Here is a 17341-nt window from a genome sequence, read left to right as displayed (position 1 = left end):
TTTACCAATGTACATTGCCAAAGAGCCACGGTAATACGTCAGCAGCTCCCCCCTACCCCCACCGCTCCCAGCACCTCCCACCCACCGGCAGCCCCGCCAATCAGTGCCTCCCCGCACCTCCCGATCAGCTGTTTCGTGGCATGCAGGAGGCTGGGGTAGGGGAGAGTGAGGGCATGGCAGGCTCAGGGGAGGGGGCGTGAAAGGGTGGAGTGGAGGTAGGGCCTGTGGCAGAGCCAGGGGTTGAGCAGTGAGCACCCCCTGGCACATTGGAAAGTTGGCACCTGTAGCTCCAGCCCTGGAGTTAGTGCCTATACAAGGAGCCACATTTAACTTCTGAAGAGTCTCACATGTGGCTCCGGAGTCTCAAGTTGGCCACCCCTGGCTTAGACTCTGAATTGACAATACTCTAGTATTCATGTCACCTAAACAAGTGTAGATGGGTAATGATCAATCCATAGGTTAGGAGTCTACAGATCTTACTCCTACACACCTAAAGTGAAATGTTTTTATAAAACCACCTGGAAATCTATCAGAGCTGTAGTCCTCCAACCAAGATTGCTGTACGCCCAGCAGTGACCAAAGAGAGACAGACTGAAGCAAGCTGTCCTGAATTGGGGTAGATATGCTGCATTCTGGGGTTAGAACAGTTTTTCTCTTGAAAGTGGCATTATGTAGTGGGTGAGGCACTGCACTGAGAGTCAGGGAAACTGGGTTTTGTTTCTGGCTCGGCCACTGACCTGCTGTATGACCTTTGGCAAGTCACTTCACTGTCTAGCCTGGACTTCAGGCAGGAGAAGCACACGTGTTCTTGCTCTGCTAGTCCTCTCGGCAGCATTTGATACTATTTGATCACTCCTGTCCCATCTCAAATAAGTTGCTAGCATGAATAGAAGTGCCCTGAAATGGCTAAGAGACATCCTGTCAGACTGAACGCAGAACGTCACTATGAGCAACCATTCTTCCTTCTCCAGAGTCCTCACCTGCTAACACTCGCAGGGCTCAGTCTTCTGCTTGGTATTATTCACTATCTATATGAAATCACTGGGAGCCATTGAGGCAATGTGGGCTGAAGTGCCAGCAGCCTGCAGATGGCACCTGGTTCTACATCTCCTTTATGACAAATGTAAACTGCATCATTTCCCAGCTTTCCTCAATGACTGACCGGCATAAACACCTGGACAACAAGTTCCTGGCTTGAGCTGAACCCAGACAAGACTGAGGTGATGCTGGCTGGCAAAGGGAAGTGCTTCAAAGATCTTGCCTGCTCTGTAACGCTCTGCACTGTCAAGGGAATCTACCCTCAAATTTCTTAAGTCCCCAGCCTTGGGATCTTTTTGGATTCCTTGGTGCTGTTGAATGCCTAAATAATCACGGTAGCAAAAAATGCCCACTACCATCTGTGTCTGGCCAGAAGAGTGTGCCCCATCCTATTGGATAGAGACCTGCCCATAGCGATCCATTCATTCATGACCGCTAGGCTTGATTACTAAAACTCATTACATCTGGGAATGAAGCCACAAGCTACAAAATGTGGAAGCCTGTCTATTTAGCAACACAGATCACCAGAACACATTATCCTGGTGCTTTGCTTTATGCTGGTTCCCCAATTAAGCCAGAATCCAGTTCAAGGTCTCTGTCCTGTTAGTCAAAGTGCCCCATGGGATTGGCCATAGCTACATGAGAAACACCTCTTCCTCCATCACCATGACCTTCCACGTCATTTACCTTTCACTGAAACAGTGAAACTGTCATCCTATAGGGGTGGCTCATATGGAGAGTGAATTCCCTATTCTAAGGTCTGGTTGCTGTGTAAATTCTGCTTTACACAGGAGCTGGATTTTAGAGTAGGGAATTCACTCCAACAAGAGACAAGAATGACCACAGGCCTCACCAGTTGCAGAACTTAAATGTCATACTACTTTGACTTAGCTTTCCTTTAATTTCTGCACACACACAATCAAACTATAAACTAATCTAAAGATTAAGAACGGGGAGAGGTTATTTTTGTTTTTAAAAAATTTGGGATGCACTTAGATACTATGGTGATGGGGCCATACAAGTATTTATATAAAGGATTTTATTTCTGATTCTACAACTGACCTCGGGCAAGTCACTTCAGCTCTCTGTGCCTCGGTTTCCCCATCTGTAAAAGGGGATAATAATACAGACATGTTTTGTAGGGGTGTTCTGAGGATTGATTTCTGGGGGAGTGGGAAGTGTTTTGAGAACCTCCAATGAAAGGCCCCTCTATAAAGTGCAAAATACTGTACTCTCCCTCTTCTAAATGTTACATTAAGCATTGTTTATGTGGAATATGTCATAGCTTGGATCTACCATCTTTCCTGTCTGACTTTAAAGTACTGTGGGATTTAGTGAGCCCTGGAGGAAATACAGTAGTGAAAACTGGAGTGGCAGCTGCGGCGGTTAATAGCATGCTGAAAATGTATGAATGGCTTCATTGTGGTCAATAGTCATTGATTGTTTTGAATTTACTCAAATGCTTTTGTGTCATCCACTATCACAGGCCTAGTCTGAAAGCAGAAGGAAACATATACATGTACAGTAGCCATATGAAAAATGACTAAAGGAGAGCTTTCTGTCCCTCATTTACATGGGGTAGAGCGTTCCCCTTTTTTGCTGGAATGCTAAGAGCAAATATAGATCATTGTAGTTCCCTTGCCATGATCCCGAGGCTTGCTTTCTTGTGTGACTTTTAGGAAATCCCTTTTAACTCATTAATCCAAGAAGAGGATGGAGATTGTTCTTCTCCATCATGGTTCTTTGTTTGTATTTCAGCTAGCGTGAAGTTCAGAGTCCTTGAACAGAAGCCTGGAAAACCTCTTCGACTCTTAATGCAGGTAAACCACAGGCTGCTTGGTGCTCACAGTTGTGTCCTCTGCTATAGGATTGCCAACAAGACTGTTCCTGTGATTCTGACTGCTTAAGAAAGAGATCTGATAGCTCTCCCAAGATGGAATTCTAGGGAAAAGCATCTCCAAAGTTTCAGTGGTGTTCTGGGATATGGAGGTGGGAGAAGTCTATCGCTCCTAGCTAGTATGCCTTGCTTTTGTGTTCATCTGGTTGGCTTCTAATGAAGCATTATACATAAGAAGCAGCATTCTGTATGTTACAAAATGAAACTTGAATAGTTGTGAGTAATGATGGTCCATCACGTCTGTGATTAGCATTATCTCACTGCCCTGATGTCTGCAGCTGTGCTTTAAAAAATGCTGTGGCTTGAGAGAGACAAAAAAGACTGAGAACCAAAACCCAGCTCTAGTAAGAGGGCCTTCCCTTCCAGATGAGCTGCTAAGCATGAGCTACCTAATGCACCAGTCAGCTTGGTTCATTGTAGACAGGAAAAGAAGTGTGGATGCCTTGTGAAATGTTCTTAGTTTTTATCTCAGGATTGTCCTGTGATGAGCTGAGGGGAGGAGTCTCCTCCTTGCTGTCTTTCAAATCTTACATTTTCCATCCTCTAAGGAACAGGTGTTCAAGGAAGGCTTTTCTGAAAATGGGCTGATATGGTGGCAACAGATCATTTCTCATTACAAGTGCAGGAGCAATTCGGGGATCTCTATTTCCTGATCACTATTTGCAGAGCTAGTCTATTCTTGCAGTACAGTCTGCTGGTCAGTAGAATAGCAAGAAGCAAGATTTTGACAACAGTGGGCCAGTTTCTTTGCTGCAGCTGAGATCCACTTGTTGCAGTGGAAGGGGGGCCATCAAGAAGTCAGCTACAACTCATCTATACTTTCACCTGGTTCCACCCGCACTCTAACTCCTACTTGCATCTCCACATAGGATAGAGCAGCCTGGAGCTAGTCTAATCTGCACTAGCTGGCAATAGTTCTCCAGGTACCATCCAAGAGCTGGGCATAGCAGAGCTAGAGTGTGCTCTGACCATAGTGCCTGTTTCCTGCTCTGACTACCACTCACAGGGATCTCCCCCACAGGGAAGGTGTGCACAGTTTCGGCTCTCTTTATGCTACTGGAGAGATGCAAGGCAATATGGTGTGGCTGAGGATGTGGCCCCAGTGATTATAGCGGCATGGTGGTGGCTGGTCCAGGTTAAAGAGATCAAGGAGTTAGTTGGTGAGCACAATAAGATCTTGGTCAATAGGCCCATCACAGAAAGGAATCTTCCTAACATATGGCACCATATATTGTATCAAGAGAGGTTCAGAAAGGCCTGGATAGACAGACCCTCTGTATCCTGGTTCCACCCCGAAAGGTCAGCACACAGTAAAAGTGGCTTTCTGCTGCAGTGTGGGGGCAGTAATGCCAGGCAGGCCTGTCTCAGAAATCTGTTGAGCCTTACCACTATCAGATCAGAATTTGCAGCATGAAAATCTGGGAAACCTATTTTGACACAGATTAAAATTCACACAGTGCTACACTGAGCTCTCAGTGTAGCAACTCATGCTATTTCTGTCCCCAGTTTCCATGATAGTCTTGCCTTGTGCCACCTGCCAATTATCCCCATGTGCCTCATTACCCCATGAAGCAATGCTTCCCCACACTGTGCCAAAGGGGACAAAGTTTGGGTGTGTGTATAATTGTGCGCACACGTACAAAATATAAGACCTGGACGATTGATGATTCTCCCTGTCTCTGGGCACTAAGTTGATCTAGGTGGCAGCAGATCAGAAACATGACAATGTCATGATAGAATAAAAATGATTTGTAGACTAATTTGAATTGGGCTGTCTCTGCAGCTGGTTTATGAGGATGCTTACTTCCCTTGGGATTCAGCAAATGATTGGTTTTTTATTTTAAAAAAAGTTCAGTGTCATCCGAATGTAGAATCCAAATACAAGTATATTGATGAGGGCAGGAAGATTCCATTGGTGTTTAATTCACTCCAAAAAGCACTGTGCAACTTAGTATTTACACTGGGTTTTAAAATAATGTCTTCTGTAAACATATCAAATAATACTCCTGGTTACTAGCTATTGGCTTCCCTGATTTTCATGCAGCCAAGTTTTATAAAAGGGGATCTAGAGGATTTGACTTCTTTACAACTTTGATCCCTCTTTGCACATTCACCAAGAAATTTCCTTTTCCACAACAAGCTGTTGGGAAAGGGTTAAGCAAAAGAGGAAGGGAAAAGGGAACCATTCCATTATGAAACAAGGGAGGTGTATTTTATCAGTTTATATAGCCTTGAACTACAGAGACTGTATAAAAGGAACTCAGAACTCATGACAACAACTTCCCTAACAAAACTGTTTTGGTTTTTTTTTTAATTTAAAACATGACAGTAAGATACTATTATGCTGTGCTGGGCTGAAAGCCATTTCTTATCCCTCAGTAAGTGAAATTCACTCCTATGCCACCAGTCCTCCACACAGATGTACATTTCAACTAAATGGGCATAGGAATATTGTGTCCAAATAGTCAGTGGCCACCAAGTGAATGTACAAGATGGCTCACTTCCCTAGCAACAATCCCTTGTCGTCCCCTCCAAATGGACCTGTTTCCATCTAAGATTTAACAGCTTGGATGGAGCTGGGAGAATAGCTAGTAATAAAGTTATTCAAATGTTGCATCTTTTTCTTTTGACAGATTCGCCGTGATCCCCATCTTGAACAGATTAAATCTATTCAGAATTTCTCTCCAATAACTTCAGTGATTAATTATTGGTCTGGAGATTGAGAGTATTTGAAATTTGAGGTGCATTAGTTATTTTGGGTTAGACAGACAAATCACATAGTATGATTCTGTTCCCTGACTGGATGAGTACAGCTTTTAGATTTCTGCTGCAAATGCTCATCTTGACAAATTCAAACCTAGCTTCCTGTGAATCTGCTCAGTATTCACTGAAAATTATTTTTCCGTGAACAAGTCTCATTCACTAGCAATTGGTACAAAGCAAATATGAAAGAGATGTGAACCCAACCAAAGAGAATACATTTTAAAGTGTTACTGACTAGTCATGTGAAATGTTCTGTGGCATGCATCCAGTTCTAATTGGACTTGATGCTGCAAAAGGTGGAATAGGTGCTGAGTTTAGTATATGCGTAGGTTCATTGCTGGATCAGTGCCACAGTGCTCAGCCTCTTGCAGGATTGAGCCAATAATTAATCTTACTGGTATATTCCACAGAAGTGCTGTAAAAATGTGTCCCCAAAAGAGTGTTCTATTTAATGCCATGTCTGTGGACATGGTTACAGTACAGTTCCCTTTTGTCAGGTAGATGAAACCTTAGCAGTGCTCTAATACAGGCTTATGACTTGGGCTGTGCCTCTGTTTCCGTATCTGTAACATAAGGGTAACAATTCCTTCCCCACAGAGAGATTGTAAGGCTAAATTCATTTGAGATCTGCAGGTGGGAGGTGCTGTAGAAGAACAAAAGTATTATTACATAGCCAGCAAACTCTTTTAACCCATTAGCGTGCAGCAGTATAGCTGGGAGATTCTAATAGGGTGTTAATGTGACTGTACAAAGGCAGAAAGAATTGCACACACACCCTCTCGCTTTCCTCAGTTGTCCACAGTTCATACCATGACCTGTTTTCATTGCCATTGTCTCTCTTCCTTCTCTACTTCCAGATAAACCCTCTGTCCTATGGCAGCGTGGTGCAGACCTACAGGCTCACAACCTATGCTTGTTACCCTAAGGATTCCTGGAGCTCTCTGTGCAAGAAGCTGTTTGTTGGAGAGCTGATCTACCCTTGGAAGCATAAAGAGGAAAAGCTGGACTAAAGCAAAGCAAACAAGCCAGACCTGAAAGAATGAGCCAAAAAACACCATTCAGGCCCACTCGCTGCTCCCAGGACCAGTGAGCCTGGACCCAGCAGCTGCTAACTGGGACAATGCTATCAAATCCTCTGCTGAGACTTTGGTAGTATGCGAGGAGGGGCTGCATTTTAAGTGAGAGTGTTTTTATATCAGTGTTTCTCACACTTTTTTATACTGGTGACCCCTTTCACATAGAAGGCCTCCAAGTGCGACCCTCCTTATAAATTAAAAACACTTTTTTTATATATTTAACACCATTATAAATGCTGGAGGCAAAGGGGGATGTGGGGTGGAGGATGACAGCTCATGACCCCCCCACCCCCACCCCACCCCCGTAAGATCTTGTGATTCCCTGAGAGGTCCTGATCCCCAGTTTGAGAATCCCTGTTTTATACAATCTCTTTAAGCTTTCCCCTACCTATATGGCCCCATCCAGCTGACTTGGTTTCCAGGCTGTTCTCTGTTAATGAAGTATTATTCTGCCTTAGATTACACTGTTCCTGCCTGGCAGCACTAGGGACCAGAGGTTTAACCCTTCAGTGCCTCTCCACAGCAGCATACCGTGTAAGCCAGGGAGTAGCTCCTGATCAGCCCAATGGTCTGTTAGTCTTTCCATGCAAGTTCCTGGGGCCTGAGGGTGATTAAAGCCAAAACGCTGAGGTGGATTATTACATCCAAGTGTTCTGGACCTTTCATATTCACGTGTTCAAGCCAATTCATCAAATGCATGCTCCCAAACTGGACTGTCAGCTTGGAAACAGTACTGGTATGTAGCCCACTGATTTGTCCCATTGCTTTTTCTTTGGTAATAGAATTGGCTTTTTCCCACTGCAGCACAACAGCAAGGGTGAGCATAGAAAAAATGTAGCGTGGAGGCCAGAAAACACACACTGCTCTGGTACCATGCCTAACCCACCATTTACAGCAGGAACAGACACAGGTAGGGTTTCACCACAAAGTCATCTTTGGCCTAAATTTTCCTAACTGACTAGTGACATTGGATGTGTCTGTTTCTCAGTGCCCAATCTGAGACCTTTTAAAGGCACCTGATTTTTGAACAGCCCAAACCCTCTAACGGCTCTCAAAATCAGCCTCTAGTCACTTTGGAAAATCTAGACCCCATTTCTTAAGAATACTTTTCTTGCTTGCGGTACTAACCTCCAGATCACAATGAAAACAATGGTTTCTTTCTCTGTCAGGTTTTAAGTACATACACATTATGGTTTCTGTTCTCCTTTCAAAGTGTTCCTCCTACTAACCCTAATGGGAAATACATTCATGTGTTGGCCAGGGAGTAGATTCTTTAGTATGTACCTACCACACATATTTCTGTAGTTTAAAATAGACTGTATACAGATGTGTAAGTACACTGTGCCTAGGTGTACAACTGTCACTTCCCATATCCTAAACAGGATATGTAGTGTTGCTGTGCACTATTGCCAGGTTGCATTCCAGAGATGGCTGCATTACATTGGTGGTGAAGCTATTCCTATGAACTAAATCCTGCCTCTTCTCCTTTGCAGCCGAAAGTTCTGCCTTCAGAGGAACCAGCATGGGAAAGCAGGGTATGATTTCTGGTGTCTATGCTGCAGAGCTCTTCTCTGCATTCCTGTGCAGCAGCATACAGGGGGAAAGGAAGGGAGGAGTGGGGTCAGATTTGGCGGCGCCACTACCGCCTGGCTCCACTAGCTGTTGTCCTCTGCAGGAGTCCAGCAGGAAGGAAGACTATTGCAGCTTTAGAGCTGCTGTAGTTGTCAGAGAACATATCTACTGGCACTCTATAGCCAGGGCAGTGGTGGGTGAGGGATCTTTTGTCCCATCCCAGTGTTCAGCCTGATTACATGGGCTTGAGGGAGGATTTCTCCCTATGTATGTAATATGCTTTGAGTTCTTTCTGGGTGAGTAAGCACTTGTTACACTGGTGTACATGTAGGTTAAATCTTCATTAAGGCTAGGTCTCTGCTTGGAGCTAGGGGTGTAATTCCCAGATCGCATAGACATACTTGCGCTAGCTCTATGAGACTTAGTCCACTAAAAATAGTAGTGTAGCTGTGGTAACATGGGCAGCAGCGATAGGCAGCACAGGGTAGCTGTTCTGAGTACAAACCCACCTGGACCCCATGAGTAAGTACTCAAGGCAGCTAGCCCATGCCACTGCTCCCTGTGCTACTGTGACTACACTACTGTTTTTGGCACGCTAGTCCAAGTATATCTATGCAAGCTAGGAATCACACCCTAGCTGCCAGTGTAGACATAGCCTCGGAATGCAGCCTTCACCTTCACATCCACAGGCCTGAGCTGAAAAAACAAATTTGTTTACATAAATATTTCTTTAAGACGTTCTCTAAAACATTCCTTACCTGGTAAAAGTAAAGTCTGCCAGTTTTACAAGACATTTTCAGGTCCTTAGTTAAGTCATTGCACAGGAGAGAGAACGTTATGCTGCCGGTATGGTTTGGGGATTAGTGCAATCAGGAGACCGTTTTCTGCTTGCATGGTCCAAAACAGAGTATATTATTGAAAGGTTTCAGAGCAGCGGCCGTGTTAGTCTGTATCCGCAAAAAGAACAGGAGTACTTGTGACACCTTAGAGACTAACAAATTTATCTGAGCATAAGCTTTTGTGGGCTACAGCCCACTTCATCGGATGCATAGACTGGAACATACAGCAAGAAGATATTTATACATAAAGAGAACATGAAAAGGTGGAAGTAGCCTACCAACTGTAAGAGGCCAATCATTGAGATTGATAGCTCATCATCCAGCAGGAGAAGAAAAACTTTTGAAGTGATAATCGAGATGACCCATAGAAGGTGTGAGATACTTAACATGGGGAAATAGATTCCAATTAGTGTAATGGCCTCCCCCAGTAACTGATTCAATCTGTTCCCCATGTTACATATCCTCACACATTCTATGAGTCATCTCGATATCATTTCAAAAGTTTGTCTCTCCTGCTAATGATAGCTCATCTCAATTGATTGCCTCTTACAGTTGGTATGGCTACTTCCATTCTTTTCATGTTCTCTGTATTATAAATATCTTCTGCTGTATGTTCCAGTCTAGGCATCTGATGAAGTGGGCTGTAGCCCATGAAAGCTCATGCTCAAATAATTGTTAGTCCTTAATGTGCCATAATACTCCTGTTCTTTATATAATTGAAAGCAATAGTTTGGCAAAAATCCTCTTATCACCCCTAATACTGCAGAGGTTTCAATGAAATCTTGATTTGTAGATATGATGTTCCCCAGAGTGCAATTTGACTGCTGTGTTCCTCTAGCTCCCAGCCTGAGATGCTTTTTACACTGCTTTCTGTGTAAACAGCAACCCCTCATGCCTCTGTGGCACACAGTCACTAACGTAAAATCACTCCCAGATGAATACATGAACACTGTGCTCAGCTATCCATGAATTACATATAGGGAGTACCACACTATTCCTCAGTTCCAGCCTTCCCCTAGAAATTGTCTGGTACTGCCAGTAACCCCTGGATAATACAAGCTCATAAATAGTTGTCATTCCAACCTCAGTAATGATTATGCACCAACCTTGTTTCCCTTTGTCATAAACGATAGTTAAGGGTTAATGCCTCTTTTACCTGTAAAAGGTGTAAGAAGCTCAGTGAACCTGGCTGACACCTGACCAGAGGATCAAATAAGGGGACAAAGATACTTTCAAATCTTGGTGAGGAGGAAGTCTTGTTTGGCTCTTTGTTTTGGGTATTGTTTGCTCTTGGGACTAAGAGGGACCAGACATCAATCAGGCTCTCCAAATCTTTCTGAATCTCTCTCCATGTTTCAAAATTGTAAGAATAGCCAGGCAAGGCAGATTATTTTTATTTTTGTTTCTCAACTTGTAAATGTCTCTTTTTGCTGAGAGGATTTACCTCTTTTTGCGGTAACTTGAACCTAAGGTAGAGTGGGTTCCTGTGGGCTATACGAATTTTGATTACCCTGTAAAGTATTTTTCATCCTGATTTTACAGAGATGATTTTTACTTTTCTTCTTTAATTAAAAGCTTGCTTTTTAAGAATCTGATTTGATTTTCCTTGTTTAAGATCCAAGGGAATTGGATCTGGACTCACCAGGGATTGGTGGGGGGAAAGAGGGAGATGGTTAATTTCCTCTGTTAAAGTCCAGGGGTCTGGATCTTGTGTCATCCAGGGAATTGGTGAAGCCTTCAGGCAACCCAGGGAGGGGAAAGTTAGGGGAACAGAAAGTGCTCCAGACACTGAAACTTTCTGGATGGTGGCAGAGTTACCAGATCTAAGCTAGTAAATAAGTTAGAAGTGTCCATGCAGGTCCCCACATTTGTACCCTAAAGTTCAGAGTGGGGAAGGAACCTTGACAACCCTAAGTAGAGTTTCCCAAATACTTCAATCCAAACACACACTGGCTTAGGTAAAACAAGTGTATTAACTAGAGAGAGACAGATTTTATATGATTAAAAGCGATAAGGCATAAAAGTCAGAATTGGTTACAAAAGAAATAAAAAGATAAAACCGCAAGCTAATTCCTAAACTTTATCAAGGCTAATAGGTTTAAAAGCACAAGGCCCGTCTCACCAGACGCTGTACTGAAATTTCACAAGCTGCATCTCCTTCCAACCTGGGACTGTTCCCCTTCTTAGTTTAGTTCTTTCAGAGTCATTGATGCCCTGAGTAGAAAGGGGTGATATGGAGGTCACTGTCTCTTACTTTATACCCTTCTCCTCTCTGAGAATTACCTCCTGCTGGGTATAGATAAACAGGGGACTGTGTATATGGGATGTGAAACATTCCTGTGAGACAATGCCATTTTTTTAATTATACCTTCCCATTGCTGAAGAATGGCCAGTTAAACAAGTAATGGCTCTTTGACACCTGTTTGGGGTGCAAATGTGACTTTGTCTCTGAAAAACTGCTTGTCTTAACCTTGGAGCAAGTTATAACAGTGCTACATAGTAGAATCTAATAACTTCTCATACACCATTGATACACACATTTTACCAGGACAACAGTATTCAACAGATGAAGAGTTTTCAACTGAGACCTCACAAGGCATACTTTGTACAAAATATATCATAACCATATGAAAGTGGCGAACAGGGGTATACAGTGTCACAGTAGGTGGCTCCAGACACCATGGAGTTGTGTGCTGGTCTTTAATGTTCAGTGTGTTAGTCAGTTTTGTTGTTTTTTTAGAACAGCGCAGAGTACACAATGTACCAACTGTTGTCTCCAGAACAGGTCTCATTAAGGCCAAATCGTGACCCCTTATGTTAGTGAACCGTCACAGTGGCCCTTAGCGATTAAATAACACTTCAGATTTGCTTCCTTGCTCTGTGAGTTTAAGGGCCAGATTTTAATGCCCTTACCTTCAGAAATACCTTACACTTCTTGTATTTAATCCCATTGAAACACCTGTATCATGCCACTAGCAATCTGGAGGTTCCTACTTGGAGTTGATGACAAACTGAATCAGGTAATTCCATAACTGCTTACTGCAGGGTTCCTTATACCTCCACCTAATCTGGTATCCTGTCTCTGAGAATGGCCATTAATAGCTGCTTCAAGGGAGGTGCAAGGAACCCTGCAGTAGGCAGTTATGGGATAACCTGCCCACAGGGAAGGTCTGTTCCTACCCTTTTACCCACCTGGACACCCTTAACATCTTCACTGGTGGGAGGGCAGAATCTGAAGACAAGAGGATAGCCCAACCACTGGAACTTTTCTGCTTGCAACTATTTGATGCACAAATGCAAAAAGAATCCAATGTGCTCTCCAAAAGCTCAGCTGGTCCTGCAGGGCTGACAACACTGCACAGATGAAACTGAATATGCACAGGAAGAAGACTGAAAAAATGACACCTTAATAGTTCATCAAAACATAATCACTTTTCACACTAGAACCACACTTTATATTGCATCTATCAGCAGCTCTGTCACTAGGGCTTTGCCTCTTCAGCACCTCCCACTTTTCTAAGCCTTCTCCCAAATCTTGGATCTAGCTGGTTAAGTCTGATTCTTGTCTGAGATCAGAAAAAAGTTTGGCCTCTAAGGATCACTTGTCTACTGTAGTTAATAGATTATACCTGCCCCCTTTTAGAGGTTGTGACCCTTCTTCTTGGCAAGCACCAAATTTGCTAGATGCTCCAGTGTTAAATTAGTTCTATAAAGACACTGACATTGATTTAAGAGTTGTTAATTATCAGTGGAACTGACAAATACCCTCCTGATCGACCTAACGCACTGACCCTTCTGAGACACACACGGTTACCCTGGTTTGAGCGAGACAACTTGGAAATGAAAACCACTTCTGGTCATGATCCCTGCCTGGGCTCTCCTCACTGGGATTCAGGTTGCCACTGACACCCCTAGCGCTCTCTGCATTTGGTGGGACTTGAGCCTATGGAACCCCAATTTTCTCTGCCTGGTGTTCACCACGTACCTCCTTTCAGTTGCTAGTGTGGGAAAGCCATTTGCCAAACCTTTTTTGGTTATCAACAGAGACACATTACAACAAAGCAACATTTGTCCGGCTCAGGGCTTCTCATCCCCACTACAGCCACTCTGTATATAATCATTCTTCTGTGCTGGGATGAGCATCCTCTTCTACTCTAGCACAAGCTGTGTCCCAGCACTAATATTTCTCTGACTGAGAGAAAGAGCTGCTTGTACTTTGGGGCTGACTTAAACACCAAGAGCGTGCTGTTGTTGAAAGGAAATAGTCCTGTCAGTTCTCCTGAACAAAAGGCCTGGCTGGTGGTTTTTGGAGTTTTCCCCTAATGCAGTCCTGCAGTTGGATTCAAGCCTTGTTATGCAGGCCCAGCTACTGTATACAACTGAGATCCATATATTGAATGCTTTCACTGCATGCCACACCATCTCCAATGAGAGCAATACAAGTTCTAGATAACAGGAAACAGATCAGTGCTGATATGTTAACCCCTGTTCTACAGCCCCACTGCACACAAATCTCTTGCTAAAACCAATATGAATACAGCTCACAGGACAGCCCTTAAGGTAGCTACTGTAATTCTATACTAGACGGGAATGTACACTGTATTAAAGTGAATTTTCAAAGCCTTTAGAAATAACCTACAAGACTCACACGACTCTACTCACCGGGACTGGAGTGGGTGTCTCTCTGAGAGCATTGCCATTTTATTGATACATCTCAGCAGGGGGGAAACACCTGAGGAGCCAAGTTATTGGATATTTCCTGATGAGTGGTGCCTGAGGAGCTTCCTGCCAGCTCTGATGTGGATTAGAAAGACAGAGGGAACCATTGGCTGCCCTGATAACACCACACCCCATCCCCTTAAAGCCAATGGGGTTGCATGGCATGTAAATTGGTGCAAGGGCTGTGATTCCTACTGGGATGTATGACCAAGGAGGGAGGCGTCTTGAAGCTTGTTGTATGGTGAGTTAGAGAAATCTCCAGCGGTGTAACTAAATCAGTGTAGTTATACAGTGTAGCTACTTAACGTAGACACGCAGCACCAATGTAAAGTGGGGTGCAATGGGGTATACAGACCACACTCGGGCTGGAAAGGGTTAACAAACAGCCCAGCCCGCTACACCTGTAGTGGATGTCAGGCCTGTAGGAAAGGGATCGAAATGGGGGAGCTCACTCAGTTGTGGCTGGCTGGAAAGAGAGAAGACCAGCTGCTCTCACTGGGGAAGAGAAGCCCGGCTGGAGCCAGGACTCAGTAGGACTGTGCTGGTTAGAGGCTCCCTGGCAGGCAGGTCAGCCTGATGCTGGACTATTTGGGTTTATCAGGGACCTGCTGATAAACCAGGCAGCAGAGGGTATCTCACCTGAGGGGAATGGTGAGAGCTGTAAGCTGAGCCTGCTGGCACGTTGGATGAATAACCTCAGATGGGCTGAGAACTAAGTCCACCTGGGATACAGGTGCCTTTATTTCATGTTTGTTTTGAGACTGTGACCTTGGGCTCTGCTACCCCAGAAGGGGAGGAGGCTGAACTTTCATAGTGACTCAAGCCAGAGCACTGAGCCGTAAACCACCACAGTGGGCTGGAACCCCTGTCAGGAAAACTGAGGCAGAGTGGCTGCAGAACCATGCTTGACCTCAAGAATGCGCATACGGCTGGTGACTTAACAGCATGGGGCTTAACACCAGTAATTTACCAGATTAAGTCTCAGTAATGTTGCTGCAATGTATCTAGGTTGGGGTTTGCACCAGCATAGCTACATCAATGCAGGTACTAGTGCCAGTGTCTCTAAGGTAGAGTGAGCCTTAGGGACCAAAGGAGGAGCTAGCCCTCTGTCTGTCTGCAGAGGTAGATCCAGGCTGCTCAAAGGAGTTGAGAGGTCAGAAGTTTTCCTTTAGTTTAATGAGCAACCTTAAAGCAGCTTCCTGCTGTGTCCTCACAGAGACAGTGAGCTGTTTTCTTCCACCTTACACAGCATAATTGCCCTACTGTGTTTCCACCTTCCCACTTGACTATCTTTAAAACACTTTAAATTACTTGGTGATTTATTCTTTTCTATGGTTAGACCTAGTGTTTGGAACATTGTGTATGTTACATTGGATTAGAGATGGACCTGAACCAGAACCTCCAATCAGGAATCATGTCTTTTTCTCCCCTTTCAAATCTGCCTCTGGTTTTGGGTCTGCATCAGACCCAAAGAAAGAGACCTGTTCTCTGGATCTGATAACAATGTGATCCAAGATGACAGAAGCCTCACAAAAACAGCTGATCTCATGCCATTTTGATTTGTCAGATGTATTTAGATGTTTATAATGCATCCACCAACATGGTATTTGATTGCATATTTCCACCATTTTGCATTGAAATCTCAGAAGAGGAGCGTGAAAGAGGTCAGCTTCTCTGAATCTCAGCCCTGGTTCAGTCTTGAACCTGATCTTCAAAGGTCCATCCATCCAGATCCTAACTGAATGAAGAATCCATTGAATGTTTGTGTGTGTGTGTGTGTACGTGGTTATAACTGCTGGAGGCTACAAAAGATGAACCTCTACAGTTACCAGCAGTTATGACGCAGTTCAGAAAGAAGGCCGCCTATGTGAGTCCTGACCGTGTCTATTCTGTGAGGCAACAAACCCAGTCAATGGGTGTGCGTTTGTGTGTTTGGGGACCTATGTATCGTTGCTGTGGTTTTGTAATGTACTCAGAGAAACACATGATGTTATGAAACTGTGTGAAGATTTCCCAGTGACTGTTGTATTTAAACCTCCAGTGTTTAAATCTTTCTTAACAAGAAGATACCAAAAAGGGTTGCACAAACACTTGGAGCTTATTCTGAAATTCTGCCGTGTGTGTGAGAGAGAGGGAGCTATTTTAAAAGCGTCAGTCAGTTTTGTGTTTAATGGACATCTGCTGCCTAGCTGCCAAGCACGAACAAAATGTCCACATACAAACGAGACTGCTGTTTGTTTTAAAATGCCACTGTTATGCCACTTAAAGCCGAGACTTCCTTCCCATCGCAACCCTGTTTTAAAATGCAGCAGACTGGCTTAATAGTTCAATGAGCAAGTCCTGGCCTAATAAATGTAATTGACTAGTGCTTACTGGAATAAAGTTTGTCACAACAAGAATACCTGGCATTGTGGTGAGGATTTTAGCTTGACTGACTGTACTGCCATGGTGGATTCACGTACAGCTGAGGCTGAGAGAGGATGTACTCCTGGCAATCATTTCTTAAATTAGCTATTTTAATCAGAACTTACAACTTATTTTGATTACATTAGAATAAAGATGTTTTTAGAAAAAGTATTTACTCATTGGTCCTGACTGGGATGCTGTGGTGGGTGTGGGAAGATTGGTAGCCCCTAGGGTCTGCATCTGTAACTATTCAAGGTAAGGCAGATGAGAGGTGAGCCTTGCGGAGCTTGGCATCTGGACTCTGGTCATCTTTGTGATTCGAATGCTGTTCTTGGTCCTGAGTATCAGGAACCGACTTGCTCTGCATCCACTGTCCATGATACAAATGGTGATCTGGCTGCTGAATTGCTTGAACCCTCAGGATTTATGTGTCGCATAAAGGTGACTCATTCCCTAAACCGTGCACCTGGTGTCACCAAAATCAATGGCAAAATCCTCACCAACTTCCATGAGAGCGGGATCAGATTCTAAAATGCTTTATTCCTTTCAGTGGGTGCTCTTGATCCTGCTGGAAACTCCGTGCTTACTGGAGAGGATTGTGCCGCCTTTGTCATGCTGCTTTTTCTCTCCATGATGTTAGCGCTCCTAAAAAACTGGAACTCTTCTTTCCCTGCTAATTTGAGACACTTGCAAACACTGATTTGCTTCCTTGTAGCTATATGATGCTGTCACAAACAGATGGTTAAGGCTTAATGTCTCTTTTACTTATAAAGGGTTACAAACAGTGAACCTGGAACACCTGACCAGAGGACCAATCAGGAGACAAGATACTTTAAAATCTCGGTGGAGGGAAGTCTTTGTGTGTGTGTGTGTTTTCTTTGGATGTTCTCTCTGGGATCTGAGAGTGACCGGACATACCTACAGGCTCTCTAATTTTCTGTTCTAGTAGTAAGTACAAGTAGAAAGGCGGTTTAGTCTTTTTGATTGTTTCCTCTATTTGCAAATGTGTATCTGGCTGGTAGAATTTTAAT

At 43.9% G+C, this 17341-nt stretch overlaps 1 protein-coding gene across 2 annotated transcripts in view; it reads left to right on the top strand.

The window, feature by feature from the left end:
- The window catches only part of PIGQ (phosphatidylinositol glycan anchor biosynthesis class Q), a 67413-nt gene extending 56643 nt beyond the window's left edge, over positions 1-10770 (top strand). For both annotated transcript variants that reach the window (XM_032799352.2, XM_032799351.2), the window contains exons 10-11: positions 2797-2858; positions 6556-10770. In XM_032799352.2, coding sequence (XP_032655243.1) covers positions 2797-2858; positions 6556-6708 — 215 coding nt within the window. In that variant the 3' untranslated portion in view covers positions 6709-10770. The remainder of the gene's footprint in view (positions 1-2796; positions 2859-6555) is intronic.
- The last annotated feature ends 6571 nt before the right edge of the window (positions 10771-17341 follow it).

This window comes from Chelonoidis abingdonii, chromosome 9 (genome assembly GCF_003597395.2).
Source record: "Chelonoidis abingdonii isolate Lonesome George chromosome 9, CheloAbing_2.0, whole genome shotgun sequence".
NCBI lineage: Eukaryota > Metazoa > Chordata > Testudines > Testudinidae > Chelonoidis > Chelonoidis abingdonii.
This window is presented reverse-complemented; position numbering and strand designations above follow the sequence as displayed.